Genomic DNA, 18334 nt, shown 5'->3' with positions numbered 1-18334 from the left:
CACTGAGGCCTAGAGAACTCGCCCCCGTAGTACAACGGATCTTGTTTTCTACTGAGCCGCGGCTACGAGCCCCGGCGAGTGCTACGCGCTCACACGACATCAAACGCGCCAACACGGCTCGTCACGCCTCTCACAACTGGCCGGATCAGCTTCTCCCGGCCTTCTCGGCGGCCTTTCTGGATGGTCGTGTCTTCTGAGCGTCTCGACGCGCGTACGCGAACACGAATGTGCCCCCCCCCCTCCCTTTTTTTTTCTACTTCCTTTGCTTTTCCTCTCCTATCCACTTTTATTCCCACTCCCCCTCCCCTTGTGCCGACCTGTTGAGGTGTCATCCCAGTGATAGTTACGGGCGGCACTTTTCTCTTCGTTTCTTCTACATGATCACTTAGAGAGAGCGTCCACGTGTTTATAGCTCTCCCGAGAAGGAATTTCGCGGAGGGCACGATCACCATTGTCGATACACACGCGCCGATTCCCCGCGCCCTTATCTGACTCGCCGCTGCGCGCAAAGGCTCAAATCTAAGATGACCTGCCACGGGCCGGCGCTGCTGATAGCCCGAAGGAGTCTATAGGAAGGCAAAGGGGGACAACCGGTGGCGCAGTACTTAGAGCCTGGGAAGATAGCGCGCGGCCACGAGGAGCTGCGTGGTTACCTGTTGCGATGTCTTTCGACCCGGAGAGCAAGATTCTGCGCTCGGCGTATTCGCCGATGCCCATCCCCAAGGGACTCACCTACAGTCGCCTCATGGTCAACGCACTGTCCAAGCACGGGGACTCGGTCTGTCAGGTGGGCGCCCTTCGCGCTCGGCAAGCAAGCCGGCGAGGCTGACTTGTGTTGTCGCAGAGCGTGGATAGACGCGCGGATGGTACAGATATCTCTGGGTGCCGAAGTCGCGGCATCGCCATAAATGACGAGAACAGTGAACAGATTACCCATCGAAACCTTTACATATGACCAGCTTTCGGGGGCAATTAAATTCTTCAACCTAAACTTCCGTGCGCTGTCTGACTTAAGCGTCTTACAGGTTTTACAGCACACCTGCTGGAGCGAAAATGTGCTTTAAAAAAAAACAGCCCGCGATGTGTAAACATCAGCATGCACGTGTTTCATGCTGCGTGCAATTTACTGCGTAATTATAACATTCAAATATAGCTATTCTGTAGTATTCTCATGTTCGCTTCATGGTTTCCACTCATGTGAAGTGGAGGTAGTTGTTAACCCGCTACGTGCCGATGCGTTATCGTACAGTGCTCTTTTTTTCCCAGACAAAAAGTGAGCACATCAGTTTCCGACTGGCGGCTCTAATGTCCCCACTTTTTCTGCATCTTATCTATACATGCAAATCACCCATTTGTTCAGTACTTGCTTGCTTCAAGTTGCTTGTAACTCTGCTTTTGCGATGCATTCTTTCTACTACTTCTTTGTTCGCCCAAAGGCTAATGAGGTGCTCGCGGCTATGGTATAACACTACAGCTTTTTATGCATATGTGATGCTAGATTTGGGAGACGTGGCCTGGCTCATACACTCCAAGTTTATTTTATTCCGACTTCTTCTTCATCGGCTTCTATACTAACAACCTTCCCCTTCGTACGTCACACACACACACGCACACACACACACACGCACACACACACACACACACACACACACACACACGCACGCACGCACATGCACACACAAGCAGCGCAAAGTAATAAAGCCAATTGTTACACCAGCGTCCTAAGTATTTTTAAAGTTAGAGATAAAGGCAAGCGACATGAATAATGTCACAGTTCCGTCGCGTACGTGGCCAAACACTTCCCGCCAGACAGTGGCACATGCCCGCGGGCAGGTATGTGCCACTGGTGTGCGGGTATGTGCCACAGGTGATTGACACCCATTATCTACCCAGGAACGACGAGAACACATACTGGTAATTTGAACGTGTGAGCCTTAAAAAACCTGACACCGGCAGCGTTGACCCAACAAATGCAAAAATAAATGTCAGGATCCCAGCAGGAATCGAATCCCAGTATTCTGCGTTGCAATTAAGCCCCGCCGAAGTGGTCTAGTGGCTAAGGTACTCGGCTGCTGACCCGCAGGTCGCGGGTTCGATTCCCGGCTGCGGCGGCTGCATTTCCGATGGAGGCGGAAATGTTGTAGGCCCGTGTACTCAGATTTGGGTGCACGTTAAAGAACCCCAGGTGGTCAAAATTTCCGAAGCCCTCCACTACGGCGTCTCTCATAATCAAATGGTGGTTTTGGGACGTTAAACCCCACATATCAATCAATGCGTTGCAATTAAGCATTCGTACCACAGTGTCACGCCAGGTCTGGAAACTGCTTTTCAAATAGACCCTAATGTTCGGTGAAACGTCAGTTGTGGTTGCAGTGCTGACTATCCAATTTTATAAAGATTACATATTTACTCCTTTGATTTAGTAGTCACCACGCGTTAACGTCGATTGCTGTTGTGGGCCATGCGCTGAAGTTTATTTATGTAGCAGTGTCCCGGGCTACCATCCTCGTGAGCACCAGCACTTCGTATCAGCTTCTGGTGTCGCTAATACGCATGTTCCAGTTGGCATCGGTGCGCAAGTGCAGCAACTGGTTATATAAACATCTGCAACTCTTCAACATACGTTTGTGCATGAAACAAATGTACATATATTTAGCGTAACCATTACCCCTGCCCCCCCCCCTTTCCGAATTTTTAAAATTTCGCTTGCGTATATATTCACGCGCACACACAAACGCAAAGACGAACATACATAAAATATGGTTACCCCCCTCCCCTTGAAAAAAAATTTTGGCTATGCTACTGACACGGCCGCTGAATGAAAAAAATATCACACCATATCCACGGGGTGAATCAGGACGAGTGGGTGAAGCTCCGGAGAGAAGCATCGGTAAAACCGTGAATCTTCCGCGGGTAATTCGCCCAGTCGATTATGATCTAAAGACATCATGAGAAACACTGTGTGTGTATATATAGAAATTAACTTTTATTTGTTCTTAGAGACGATGGATGGCTTGCGATGTCCCTTCATTATGTTGGCCGCCATCATAATGTTTGTGGTTCATGAAATGAAGGGTGAACTGTTCCTGTTTAGGTTGCAGTGCAAAATTTGCAAATACTAGGTCAATGCATGCTCGTATCGTGGTTGGTTTCATATGGTCATACGATATACATTTGAGTGCATACATCGGTGGCACATACCCGCTTTAGAGCGGGTATGTGCCACCGATGACTACGTACATCATCAACAACAAACTCCATGGGATGTACAGACCCACGTTCTAAGGAGCTTCGCCCCTAAAGGCGTACGGTTTTCATCCAGCGGCCGTGCCACTGATGCCCACATACGTGACCTTGACAGATCTTTCGACACAAATGAGGAGTTATTGCTAGATCTTTGCGAGAAACACAGTATGAAACATAGTTAACACGGGGCCTAAATGCGACAGGCAGATCACGTGGAAACAAACAATGGAGTATTGATTACTGTCTCATGACTGAATGAGTTCATTTCAAACTGAGGGAAATGAGAACACACGAAGAAGGGATTAAAGGTACTGATAAATGATTTTTTCAACCCAGTTTTTTTCCGGCGCAGCAGAAAGTTTACCCTTCATTGTGTTCGCAGCTGTAGCAGTTAATTTGAAAAGCACGTGGTCACTTTTTAGTAGTAGTATTTTTTTATCTGAAAGGCTCTGAATACGGATGAACCCTTTCATCCAGCAACGCTGAGAATTGATAGCGATGCCGGTAGCCTTTCTGGCGACTTGTGCATGCTGTCATTGTTCTGCTTTCGCAGGAGTTCTTGTAACCATGCTTAAACACGTTTACTCTGAGCTCCACAACTATTTTTTGCAATAACAAGACGTTACAATAAGGCGTTGTGGCTTTATACAGCTTCTCTATATTTTTACCGCGCTGCGTGCACCTGAGCCCAAGGTCTGCGTCGTGATGGCTTGTCCCATCGTCGTTACACGCGCCAAGCCAAGTCACCGAAAAAAAAAAAAAAAAACACACCACTGCGCATATGCGCGGCCGTGCCGACTAGCAGCACACGTAATTTCTGAGACAAATTGTAAACTGCGGATTCATTCTATGAGGCACTGTGCCCCCCCCCCCCCCCCCGGAATGATGCCTAAGATGACACTGCGGGTAATCTAAAAAAACAAAAAAACCAGAAAAGCCACGTCGCTCAAAATCTTAGCTATCCGGAAATTGCGTGCACGGCTACATGAGCATGCAGAAAAGTTGCACAAGACGCGCTGACAAGCGTGAGATGACTACGTCATGCGAAGGCACCGCCACTTTTATGCGGACTACTAACATAGGCCTATGCGTACATTTTTATGGAGCAATGTCTTTTTTACTATAAAGAAGCAAACAATATTTCAATACCAACAGGAAAATTGTTAACCGCGTAAACTATAGTTTACGGTCACATGGCAGGGCACATTGGATAATTGAAGTTTCCGACACCAGGTGGCGCCACGGACCATTTTCGCAATTTTTAACGAAAAAATGAAAATATCTTCACTTTTCACGAGAAAAACAGGGTTGGTTTGATTTAATAGAAGCGAAAATCTTTCCATCCGCGCAGTCATCTCATTTCATGATCTGGGCAGTTGTCGGTCCCTTTAAAAGCTTGAGCAGGGATTATAAACGCATAATATTACACATGGAATACAAAACTGGAAATAAGAGCATAGAATCGAAGTCTGGAAGCTCATATTAAAATGTCATGCAAATAACAAACATAGCCGCAGGAGTTGACACAGGAGTAAGAAAATACTGGGCAAGGATTGAGAGCATAGCGAGCTGTTACATCTAATGACGAAAGAGATATGGAAAGAAAAGAAAACAATTTGCTGAAAAGGAAACAGGAAGCCAAGAAGTTGGTGGAATAAGGAAATCCGGGAAGCGATCGAGAAGTGGCGTGAAGCATCATGGGAGCATAGAAAAAAAAGGAGAAGCGGTCGCAGGACGATCGAAGTCAACAAATTTGGGAAATATATCTAGCGAAAAAGTCCATTGTACAGAAATCGGTCGAGGCAAAAGTTAAAAGATGAAAGTGAGGTGTGGGTGACGGACATACAAAAAAAAAGGCTGCGCCCACAGGATATTTTGGAGCCACCCAAAGGCGCTAGGTAGGAAGTCTGCCACAGTGCAACAATAAAATATGACTGTGCGACATGGACATGAACCAGTGCGGTGCTCGCCGAAGATGAAGACGACGAGTAAACGTGAAGCGTTTGCGCTTGAGACTCATAAGTTATATTGTTAGGCGAACGATCCGCTGTGCCAATAAAGCTTCATCTGGCTTCTGTCCCAGATGGTAGATGAAGGAGGAAATCATTCGTAGCGGCACGAATTGAAAGCTTTTGTCTGAAAGGTAACAGCCGAGTATCGTTTAAAAAATTGCCTAGGGCGTTTCCCCGGTGAATAAAAGTATGACGGAAGGCACAACTGAGGAAGAGCTGGAACTTGAGAATTTCAAGTGGAGAAAGACTGAAGGGAAAATTCCACTGCGCCGTATTTAGATGGAGTTCCCGCCAGCCCCATTAACGAACTAGGACATAACACTAAGGAAGCACTGTTGACAGCCATAAAAAAATGATTACAGGACAGGCAAATACTGGAGAGATGGCGTAAAAGTAAAATAAACCTTATCTATAAAGGCGAGGAACAAAAGGATAACATTAGTTCGTATAGACCGCTGGTCATCGCATCGGTGCTGCACAGGTTGGCGATGCAGGCAGTAAAAATAATTAAGAAACGTGGGCAGGACATGACGACAAGTTGAGAGAACTTCAGAGTGGATTTCGAGTCGACAGGTGGTTAGACGATAACCTGTTTGTTCTCACTCAGTGTGTAGAAGTATATATAAAATAGAAAACAGGCCCTGGTACGTGGCTTTTCAAGACATCACTAGGGCGGACAAAGATATTATATGCGGACAAAGATATTATTATGCGGACAAAGATATTATATTTTGAGGTATCTATTGAAAGGAATGGGCATAGGCGACGACTGTGTACAGCTTTTGAGGGAGATATACCGAGACAATACGGTTTGCATAGAGTGTGAAGGAATTGACAAATAAAGAGAAAGTCGATATTAGCAAGGGCTAAGATGTCCTTTGTCCCCGCCGTTACTCACGTTGCGCGTGGTAAAGAAGGTAAAAGGGCTAGAAGGTGGCAATATTGGTTTTAATCTGTCACCAAACTAAAGTGGCGTGATGACTGTGCAGAAGTTTTGAGGTTTATTTTATGCGGACGATATTGTCTTATTTGCGGACAGTCGAGATGACAGCGGCTGGCGGATATATGCGGAAGGAAACGTGTAGCTCTGGAGAATTATGGCGCATTCCATTAAGGGAGCAGGGACACTCAGAAGCACGCGCTGAAAGTGCTCTCTGCAGACGCGGCATGTTGCAGTAGCCGACAGGAGTAAGAGCACTGTCATCCATTGGTGGAGCGAGAGCACCTTTGCTGCACTGAGCAGTTTGTCGTGCTCTCACCTGCCAACTGCAGTAGACGCAGTCACCGAGTCGCGTGACCTTTGAACGTCACAGTTTTCGAATTTTTCTTCAGCCGGAGAGTGCGGCGGCGATGATAGCAACCATGTTCAGTTTGAAACCGCTACTAAAACCACCGTTCCGCTGTTTTGTGTGGGGGCGATGATGGCAGCTGGACCTCTGCCGAATGCGTCGTTGCACAGTACGTGTTATAATGATGAACAAGTGGCTGACCGACTTCACGTGTATTTTGCTGCTGCCCCGCAGAGAATACGCCGGGGCTTGGAATGTTTGATCACATGGCCTCCCAACTCGTCACCCTCTCACCTGCTCTCTGGTAGGCCTGTGCGGCGCTACCGAATTCCCCGGTGGGGGCGCGTCCGCGGGGTTTATCAGATCGGTGGCGGCGCGGCGCACAGAAGGAGAGGGGGAAGTAGATTGAATAGTGTGTCAGGATCAGGGTTGCCACTAGTTGGAACTTTTCGCTAAATTAGCGAATTTGAGACAGAGGCCTTTGGTGACTTAAAATTATGAATGGCAACATGGCAAATTTTTGACGATATTCGGAATAGGTCTCGACTGAGTTATGCATTCTATACTCAGTGCTTTCAAACGAATGGACGACAACATTTTTTTCTATTTTTCGTAGTTTTATAACCCCCTGTATAATGCGGAATTAACGTGCACTTTAGTACGTCTGTCGCCTTTGTCGTGTAGATCCCTTAATTCACTTAGTTCATAGAGGCACTGGACTTCAGGTGCATCCGCCAGCAACCTCCCAGAAAAAAATTTAGGTAAGTAGACTGCTTCGCGTGCTGCAAGGTTGTGGTGTTAGAGCACGTTTTTGAAGGGCTTCAAGAGCTTTAAGCTTGTTCAAAGTTTCGCTTCTGAAGTGACTAGCTGATGATGAGGCTGCATGTTCCGACCACAGCTCCAACTGTCGTGAATAGCTTCCCGACTTATTCACTGCTGTAGTGCCCCTAATTTAGAATGTAGAGTTTAAATTTGGTATTAACATACTTTTCGGGTGGGCCAAGAAGTCGGGCTCCTTTGGGTAGCTTTCAATAACTGCAGTGAGACAAATATCTATTGCGTATACGCACGGCCACTCAGGAAGCGCGATGTGGACACTGCGATGACTACGCAGTACTTTGGAATTTATTTCTGTTGTTTTGTAATTAAGTTGTTCGATTATCAGACACATGATTCCACTCAAATCTATAAAAAGGCTACGCACGCAATTTTTCTCTTGCTTTATTTAGCGACTGCTTCATCCTGTATTCGCTACAACTGAAACCAGCTCAAACTTTTGTTATGCGGCGCTAGTATTCAGGGATGGTGCTGGTGCATGCACGGCCTTGCTCAGTGCTTTCACGGTGAAGCGAGTGATGTGACCGGCATCGAAAAACGCCACTATGAGTTAGGATTTATATATGGCACCCGTTCTCCATGGCGATATGCATAATTAGAAATTATTATTACCAAGCACACCACACCTATAGAGTGGCGACTTTTTTTGGCGACATTTGAAGAAAAGTGGCTACATTTGGCGACATTTCACTCGTTGTTTGGCGAATTTTTCTCAAACATCCATGGCAACTCTGGTCTAGATAAAAACTTGTCCCTAAAATTAAAAGAAAAAAATCTGTTTTCACGAAAGTTCGAAGCAGATAATGTGATAGGAACATGTATTATTTTATTTATTTACCAATACTGATGTGTCAAGTTTTTGAGACATAGCAAGTGTAATACAGATGTTCAGCACCTTTAAGAATAGAGTTTAACAAAATGCACATTTGCGCAATTTTTTTTCCACAGTGCTCAGCACTGAGTCAGCGCTAAACCTCATCAAGCTAATTCCATAAATCTACGTTCTGTGAGAAAAAAAAAACGAAAATAATTCCGAATATATCGAACTGGCCCAATATTTAGAGGATCTTTAAAGGAATGAAACTTGAGCTGGTAGGCTCAAGTCTTATCATTCATCATAACTATATTTCCAAGGCGTATATATTTGTTCTCAAGAAGTAAACGCTCATGTTGTAACAACGCTCTGCCCTGTTGTCTTTCTTCTCTTGTTTAACGATACTGCTTTTTTACGAAGAATTAGGGGATCAAATCGCCGTGTATGGTGTGCAGAAGATGCAATGAAGTAAATGGGTTCTAGAACACTCGGAACTGTGTGATCTCTCTTATGCAGGAGAATGACACGATTGCAAGTGCACCGATTTCGGAGAGGGCCTCCATCGATAAAACATGCGCATACGGAGTAGGCGAGAAAAGCTGGTCATAGCAAAAAAATATACACCTTAGTGATTTTAACGCGATATCGTTAGAGAGCTCGTGTCGCAGAAAACCCGCCGCCGGCGTCGGCCCCGTTGGTTGTGAGCGAGAAATCGTCTGTGCGTCTGTGACCGAAAAATCAAGTTACCGAGATAACCGAGGGAGACCGCTACCGTTTCACGCGTGCGCGCGCGGTCACACTGAGAAAGCCGCGCATTCGAAGAAAAAAAATTCTCAAGGTCACGAGGCGCGGTAGTTTCTTTGCCCTGCCACCCCTCTCTGCTTAGCTTCCAGTGATTTCGTCGGGGCGAGAGAAGAGCTAATGCAATTGCGGCATGCGACAAACCTATGCAAATCCTCTCGCACAGGACGGATTCGTAAAGTTTTTGCGGCGTTGAATTCATGAGGCAATAAGCTCTTCTAGTGAATTTATTCCATGGTTACTTGAAAAAGTGTTTCAGGGCCCCTTAACGCATTTTGTTGACGACAAAAACGAGCCTATTCGGCGATAATAGTGCATGCTGGTCTAATCTACTGTGTGCGTGCTTGTGTGCGTGCGTGTGTATGTAACAAAACATATTGTTACGTACGTGTCGTGCCAGTGTCAACTGGCACGACACGTCATCATCATCATCATCATCATCAGCCTGACTACGTCCACTGCAGGACAAAGGCCTCTCCCATGTTCCGCCAGTTAACCCGGTCCTGTGCTTGCTGCTTCCAATTTATACCCGCAAACTTCTTAATCTCATCTGCCCACCTAACCTTCTGTCTCCCCCTAACCCGCTTCCCTTCTCTGGGAATCCAGTCAGTTACCCTTAATGACCAGCGGTTATCCTGTCTACGCGCTACATGCCCTGCCCATGTCCATTTCTTCTTCTTGATTTCAGCTATGATATCCTTAACCCCCGTTTGTTCCCTAATCCACTCTGCTCTCTTCTTGTCTCTTAAGGTTACACCTACCATTTTTCTTTCCATTGCTCGCTGCGTCGTCCTCAATTTAAGCTGAACCCTCTTTGTAAGTCTCCAGGTTTCTGCTCCGTAGCTAAGTACCGGCAAGATACAGCTGTTATATACCTTCCTCTTGAGGGATAGTGGCAATCTACCTGTCATAATTTGAGAGTGCTTGCCGAATGTGCTCCACCCCATTCTTATTCTTCTAGTTACTTCAATCTCGTGGTTCGGCTCTGCGGTTATTACCTGCCCTAAGTAGACATAGTCTTTTACAACTTCAAGTGCACTATTACCTATCTCGAAGCGCTGCTCTTTGCCGAGGTTGTTGTACATTACTTTCGTTTTCTGCAGATTAATTTTAAGACCCACTTTTCTGCTCTCCTTGTCTAACTCCGTAATCATGAGTTGCAATTCGTCCCCCGAATTACTCAGCAATGCAATGTCATCGGCGAAGCGCAGGTTACTAAGGTATTCTCCATTGACTCTTATCCCTAACTGTTCCCATTCTAGGCTTCTGAAAACCTCCTGTAAGCACGCGGTAAACAGCATTGGGGAAATTGTGTCCCCCTGCCTTACACCCTTCTTGATTGGTATTCTGTTGCTTTCTCTATGAAGCACTATGGTAGCAGTTGATCCCCTGTAGATTTCTTCCAGAATGTTTATATATACTTCATCTACGCCCTGATTCCGCAGTGTTTGCATGACGGCTGATATTTCTACTGAATCAAACGCCTTCTCGTAATCTATGAAGGCTATGTATAGTGGTTGGTTATACTCTGAGCATTTCTCTATTACCTGATTGATAGTATGAATGTGGTCAATTGTTGAGTAGCCTGTTCGAAATCCTGCTTGTTCCTTTGGTTGATTGAATTCTAATGTTTTCTTTACTCTGTTAGCAATTACCTTTGTAAATAGCTTGTATACTACAGAGAGCAAGCTGATCGGCCTGTAATTCTTCAAGTCCTTGTCATCTCCTTTCTTATGTATTAAGATGATGTTAGCGTTCTTCCAAGACTCTGGTACTCTTCCCGCCAGGAGACACCTCGTAAACAGGGTGGCTAGTTTTTCTAACACAATCTGTCCTCCATCTTTCAGCAGATCTGATGTTACCTGATCCTCACCAGCAGCTTTGCCCCTTTGCATGCTCTCCAAAGCTTTTCTGACTTCTTCTATCATTACTGGTGGGGTGTAATCTGGGTTACTGCTAGTTCTTATAGTATTAAGGTCGTGGTTGTCTCGGCTACTGTACAGATCCCTGTAAAACTCCTCCGCTATCTTAACTATTCTATCCATATTGGTAGTTATTTTGCCTTCTTTGTCCCTTAGTGCATACATCCGACTTTTGCCTATCCCAAGTTTCCTCTTCAATGCTTTGACACTTCCTCCGTTTTTCAGAGCGTGTTCAATTCTCTCCATGTTATACCTTCTTACATCGCATACTTTACGTCTATTAATCAACTTCGAAAGCTCTGCCAGTTCTATTTTGTCTGTTGTACTTGACACTTTCATGATTTGACGCTTCTTAATTAGGTTTTTCGTTTCCTGTGAAAGCTTGCCAGTGTCCTGTCTAACTACCCTGCCTCCAACTTCTACTGCACACTCCATAATGATACTCGTCAGATTATCATTCATTGTATCTACGCTAAGGTTGGTTTCCTCACTGAGAGCCGAGTACCTGTTCTGCAGTGACACTCTGAATTCCTGTGCTTTCCCTCTCAGTGCTAGCTGATTGATTGGCTTCTTGCGTATCAAGTTCTGTCGTTCCTTCTTCAAGTCTAGGCGAATTCGAGACCGTACCATTCTATGGTCACTGCATCGTACCTTGCCAATCACTTCCACATCCTGCACGATTCCAGGGTGTGCACTCATTATAAAGTCTATTTCGTTCTTATTTTCGCCATTAGGGCTCCTCCATATCCACTTGCGGTTTTCTCGTTTTCGGTAGAAGGTATTCAAAATCCGTAAATTATTGCGTTCTGCGAATTCTACTAGTAGCTCTCCTCTGGCGTTTCTAGTACCGATGCCATAATCTCCTACTGCTTGGTCTCCAGCCTGCTTCTTCCCTACCTTTGCATTAAAGTCGCCCATCACTATAGTATACTGTGTTTTTACCTTACTCATTGCCGATTCCACGTCTTCATAGAAGCTTTCAACTGAAGCGACTGGCACGACACGTACGTAACAATAATAAGTATGCACTTGGTGGTGGAAGGGTGCACTAGGGGCCGGATTTCGCTATCGTGTTTAACTCTTAAAGGCGAAGCTTAAGGGTCCCCCAATTTTTGAACAGATTCTAACATATTCATGTCATGTCTGTGGTGAAGTCACCAAACAACTGACGCATATTTGAGTTTGGCCAAAGTCCACATTCTCTTGTTGAGTTTGTCGAAGCGGTGGTCAGGCAAGGTCTTCACGTCCCCACGCGGGAGACTTATAAAGCCCGGTCGGCGAAAGCTCTGCCGGTCTACCAATAAAGTTGTTAACAAAGAACCAACGTGCGTCGGATACCAAAGTTTTCGAAGAACTTGGTTTCAGATTGTTTCGGCGTGCTGTGCAATTTTGAATTTCTTGTGAGAGTTACACCGATGTATTTAAACGCCGTAACACATACTGGACTAGCACCGTTATTAGTATATGTAAAATGCTGAGGTTGTTTCTTATTTGAAAAGGTACAGTTCTTTCCAAGTTATCAGACCTTTTCCATGTCTCAGTGCGGTTACAAAACAACAAAATAAAACTATTCAGCCCATTCTGATCTTCAGCATTATAGATGATTTTACATATAACGCAGTCATCTGCATACATTCTAAGTTTAATTTGAGTGCTACTGATAATTTCTGCTACGTCATTTTAAAAATAACAAAAAGTGGCCCAAGGCCGAGCCTTCAGGCACCCCTGATGTGATCTGTAAGTCAGATGACTTCGAGTGGTTGAACTGAACAAATTTAAAGCACGCCATCGCAAATAACCTGTTATTCAATCAACCAGATTGTTGTCGCCAAAAATTTGTCAAGAAGCTAAAAGTATATGGCATGACAAACCAAGTAAAAGACCTTAGGATAGTAAATAAATATGGCATCAATCTGTCTTTGGTCACTAAAGAAATAAGTAATGTAGTGCATGAATTCAGGCAACTGTGTAGCAGTAGAACAGCCAGCATGAAAGTCGTGCTGTGATAAGGGAGGTGTATTGTGTGCATTTACGTAAAAAAGCAAAGATAATGACCTATTACTTGGTGTTTGCTTGTATACGGACTTAAATACGAGTATATAAGGCACTCACAAATTTGCCCGGCTGGGAAACTGTTGCAGATATTATTTTTTTGATATAACAGTAGGATAAATAGCACATGATTCTGAATACCACTTTAGAAGCATATTCGGAGTACCGTCTGGGCCAGGGTGTTTAGTAACCTAAAAATTTTGTGGTGAGTTCAGTGGTGTGCACGTGCAATCAGGAATGGATGTGAATCATAGGACTGTGGTACGCCTGGCGTTAAGTGCTCACGGGAAGACGGCAGATGAGGCTGTAAAGGGCGATATGGGGTTGACAAGTTTTGCAGAGCAAAATAAGGTTGGAAGAGAAGCTAAGGAATATGAAAGTGAGTAGATAGGCAGCGAAATGCTTTGTTGTTTGTATACAGGAAGAACGCTGACACACAGCGAAGAAAAAGAACTGTGGAGCTTACTAGTAAGTATGTGGCTGGCAGTATAAGAAGTGTGGCAACAAAGAGTGTTAAAAGAAAAGTAACAGAGGCGGGAAGAATTTACTGAATGGCAGCGATAGGGAAAAACCGGTTCTGAATAATAACCAAAAGGGCAAAACTGAAATAAGGAGAGAGGCAATTTTTAATAATTCAAGGGGAGGCACTTATACTGTTTGAAGCGAGATCAGGTTGCCTTATTAAAGCGATATTTAGTAAAGACGAAGAACATTGCATATGTTGTGGGAAAATAAGAAAACGACGGAGCTTGTTCTCATTTAATGTGGAAATGTACACCCAGATGTGCGCTTGGGCACGAGCCTACAAGAAGCCTTGGTGTTTAGGGACGACAATGGAAAGCTGAACACGCCAGACGATGAGAGAGTATTGGTAGCAGAAAACTATAAAAAGGACAAAAATTAACTGTGGGAAAAATGAGAACATTCTGCCGTAAAGACCAGAGAACCGGGCTATTAATTTTAGTTTTTTTTATTTTTCTATATGTTTAATCAAAATTTACTAAGGCATTAAGCCAACTTTGAACAAACTGAAAGGAAAAGGATTTTTCTTCATTAATTAAATAAAGTTTTTTCATTCCATTCCATTTCTTCATTAATTTTTTGGTCCTGGTGACACTGGTCACCACCCTGTTATATAGAGGAGCCCCGCCGTGGTGGTCTAGTGGCTAAGGTACTCGGCTGCTGACCCGCAGGTCGCGGGATCGAATCCCGGCTGCAGCGGCTGCAATTCCGATGGAGGAGAAAATGCTGCAGGCCCGTGTGCTCAGATTTGGGTGCACGTTAAAGAACTCCAGGTGGTCGAAATTTCCGGAGTCCTCCACTACGGCGTCTTTCATATTAATATGGTGGTTTTGGGACGTTGAATCCCACTTATGAATCTATTAATCCGTTATAAAGAGGACTCTCATGACATCCATCCATTCATCCTGGGTGCCTCCTGTATACGCACCGCGACGGCGCTGCAGTATATGTTGACGGCGCCTGCCGCTGTTTACAAACATGGGATAGGTCTGTAGCAGACTATTAGCGATACATCGCTCTCGTCGTGTCGAGGTAAGAGGTGCCAAAAGCGTGTAACGAACCCTGCAGTGGCTCCGCTCGGCGTAATCGAGAAAATTTTTGCGGCAATCGATCGTGAGCCAATCAACTGCGACGCTAATGATAATATATTCATATTATCTGGGGTTTTACATTCCAAAACCACGATACGATCGTAAGAGACGCCGCAGAGGAGGGCTCCGACCATCTGGTGTTCGTGCACTGACATAGCACGGATACCATTTTACCTCGATCGAATCCGCGACCTTTGGGTCAGCACCCTGCACTGTTCCACCGAGGCGCGCTCCGGTACTGAGGTCATTCGGTTATTACCTGGAAAGGTGGTTCACGACCCCTTTTAAGTACACATACGCGCTATCGTCTCGACACCGCTACCTGAATGAGCTCCGGTGCGCTCGCGAATACAGCTACACATACAGAAGTGTCTTCGGTGTCAAAAAGTCATGTCGTCGTGCGAATGTTTCCTTCAATGTTCGCACGTGATGTTTACTTGAGCTACTAGCATCGTGATCGCAAGCCATCCTATAATTTGACATTTAAGATCACTGTAAATGGTTTATTCTTTTACAAAACAAAATAAAACTACGTTATTTGACTAGATTGAATGAAACAGTACCGCCGTTATGAAGTCATGACTAATATACCATCGCTGTGAAACTTAGCACACAAACTTGTTCTTATTCAATAACTTCCATCTGTGAAATATACACCAAATTTTGCAATCAGACGAAAACAACTTAAGGAACTCATTCCGTATTGTTCTGATTCAATGAATGTTTCTGTCCCAGATTGGTGCAGTGAGCGGCCGGCGACAGACGTACCGCGAGGTTCTGCAAGCCAGCTACAGGTTGGCATGTACCCTGCAGCGGCTTGGCCTCCAGCCGGGCGACTTGGTGGGCGTGCGTTGCGGACTCATCCTAGAGTTCCTCGTCACTGCGCTGGCGGTCATCCGAGCTGGATGCACGCTGCTGTCGGTGCGCGGCGAAACAATTCGTAAGCGAGGTTGTCTATATACCCGGCCGCCGGAGGTGTCGTTCCGGGCATTGCCGAACGTAGATTCTCGCATTATGGCTCACACCTATACACACGGGATTGGCCAAGGATCGAGCAACGGAAAAAATAATTTGGAATAGAAAAGATAATACTTTTTTTTCCTTTTTATCAAATTATCACGTAGGCCGATAGTCGGCACGAACAAGGCGAGATGCGCGCAACAGATAGGATGAGTGCACTTCTTTCGCTTACTATGCTGATTTATTAATGGATGCATAACTATACTGAACTAATCTGAAAACCTGCCTTTCGAGTTTGCACAAGAATTCGACACTTAATTCCGACGGAAACCGACTGACTCATGCTGCACGCCACGCCTGCATGAGAGGAATCGGAAAGATAATGCTGCGCTGCTAATTTATCCGCTCATAATCATTAAATTTTTAAAAATCTCGTTGGTCTACCTAATTTTCTGTCTCACCTTCGTGCGTTTACCTTCTCTGGCAATCCGGTCAGCTACCCTTAATGACCAGCGGTTATCCTGCCTACGTGCTACGTGCCCGACTCATGTCCATTTTTTTTCTTCTTGATTCCAACTATGATATCCTTAACCCCAGTTTGTTTCTTGATCATGGGAGAGGCCTTTGCCTGCATGCAGTGGGTGTGATCGCACTGCTGCTGATCATGGTAATGATGATTATTAGAAAATATTTTTTCCCTTAATATATTGTTCGTTCACTCCGAGGCGTTTTATGAGGCTTCGAAAAAAATGTGCTTAACCTGGGTTTCCGCAGAGTGCAGCATGCATTTCAACAACCTCACCTTTCGCAGGAGAGTTCAAGTACCAGCTGGAAGATGCCAAGCCGTCGTTAGTATTTGCGGAGCCAGAACACTGTCCAAAGATGCTTGAAGCTGCCAAGGGACTCAAAAACTTCAAGGTACGAAAAGCAGAAAGCATTTGCATAGTGACTGGGCATGTGAGCGGCGCTGAGCGGTGTGTTCCATTTGACCTTCGCTGAGCAAAAGCACGCACTTCCACTCAGCTTCGGTTCGCGATCTCCAAGCGAAGGCTGGCCCGCTCCGCCTCTATACGAGACGAAATGTTCGTTCATATGCAGGGCGTCGTGTCTTACGGCGACTGCGAAGGGTGCAAGTCGTACGAAGAGTTGGTGGCCGAAGGCGAAGCGCTCACTCTTCGCGAGCCTGTCCTGGACCCCCGTGAAGCCGTCATGGTGATCACCTACTCGGGGGGCACCACTGGGACGCCGAAGGGCGTCATGCTCACACACCACAACTTCGTCGCTACTCAGATCATGTGGGACGCGTACGTATTACCTGTAATCCTGCTTGGTTCCCGCCATTTAAAGAATTGCTTACGCGTGGAAAAGACTGATTGTATTATGAAAAAATAGGGCATACGACACTAGTGCTCATATTGCTAGCCCCTCTACCCCCCCTCAAGGCAACTAAGGTGCAGGCATGCGGCGTTGTACACTCTCGGTTTATTGGAGGAAGGCTTTCTTAGATGGTTTTATGTGTCCGCCTCAAAAGCAGTGGCTTTGACATCGGGACATACCTATATATAGTGTTACTGTATATGCGGTAGCATACACAGCCGGAAATAGAGTCCATGACACCCTATTTCCGATCACAATTGGTGTTATGTGGGTTCATCCCTGTTCATTTGCAAATAAGCTGGCAAAACTTTAGCGCGCTTGGTCGAGCACTGAATTTATTATTAAATATTTTTATAAACACGCGAGTGGTCTAAGAGTCGGGCAACACTTGGCGAACTTGCGAGATGTGACGTAACCAGTATCTAGCTCGATGGTCAATTGCACGTGCAATCGATATATGTTAGCTTATACTGCTTGGCATTAAGCTAAAAATTTGCAGCAGCTTAAAATGTGGTAGAAGACTACGGCTCTGCTTCGTGCTGCGCATAAGACGTCACACACGCTATGACATAATGTCGGTCACCAGCGTTGGGAAAGGTTCACAGGCAGTGACTTCCAGGACCCGTTTCGCATTGAAATATTCTTCTACGGCCCACTTCTCATAATTTTATTGGCATAATAGACCATCTACTTCTAGTTTTCGTTAAAAACAACAACTTGTTGGGTGTCGTCGCCGCTACGAGAAATGAGAACTGCATACTTAAAGGAGCTTTAGGCGTCCTATTGAGGCACGTAAACGGACTGACGTCTGCCGAAGAACATGTCAGCGACAGGAGAAACCATTTTCCCCTTGAACAGTCACTTCCAAACTTCTCACAGAAGCAATGTATTCGTCACTCTGTGTGTACGCATAGTGCATAACGCCAGAAGCATCGACTGAAATTTTTATAAATGTAAAGGCAATCTAAATGTGATGCCTCAAGTATCGCCACTCGTCGACGCAGGTGGACGGCCACGCTGCCAGTAGCCAATGCCCGCGTGGTGCGCCCAGTGACGCTGGACTGGATGCCACCTGTGCACCTGTCAGGCATTGTCACAGTTCTTGGGAACTGCCTTAGAGGCTGCACGCAGGTGCTGCTGTCCTCCACGGAGACTGAGGACATATTCGCTGCCATCGAGAAATATCGCGTACGTAGATGTTTCCATCACCACTATAGAGATGCAAAATTTACGGAAATTATGAGCAATCGGAGAAAAGCCTGTTATCTTCACGTTTTTTTCTCGTTTTTTTTTCTGAAATTTTGAAAAAATAACGAAAAATGAACAAATTTTATTTAGCGTATGATAATAGTTTATTACCATATATGGTAATAGTTTATTGCCAAATGTCAAAAGCAATAACTTTCGTCAT

General features: G+C 45.3%; 1 protein-coding gene across 1 annotated transcript in view; it reads left to right on the top strand.

Annotated features, from left to right (window-relative positions):
• Positions 1–587: 587 nt before the first annotated feature.
• Positions 588–18334, top strand: part of LOC119176415 (luciferin 4-monooxygenase) — a 32847-nt gene continuing 15100 nt past the window's right edge. The window contains exons 1-5 of the mRNA XM_037427677.2: positions 588–787; positions 15322–15526; positions 16358–16464; positions 16645–16850; positions 17928–18111. Of these exons, the coding sequence (XP_037283574.1) occupies positions 662–787; positions 15322–15526; positions 16358–16464; positions 16645–16850; positions 17928–18111 (828 nt within the window). The 5' untranslated portion in view covers positions 588–661. The remainder of the gene's footprint in view (positions 788–15321; positions 15527–16357; positions 16465–16644; positions 16851–17927; positions 18112–18334) is intronic.

This window comes from Rhipicephalus microplus, chromosome X, assembly GCF_043290135.1.
Source record: "Rhipicephalus microplus isolate Deutch F79 chromosome X, USDA_Rmic, whole genome shotgun sequence".
Lineage (NCBI taxonomy): Eukaryota > Metazoa > Arthropoda > Arachnida > Ixodida > Ixodidae > Rhipicephalus > Rhipicephalus microplus.
This window is presented reverse-complemented; position numbering and strand designations above follow the sequence as displayed.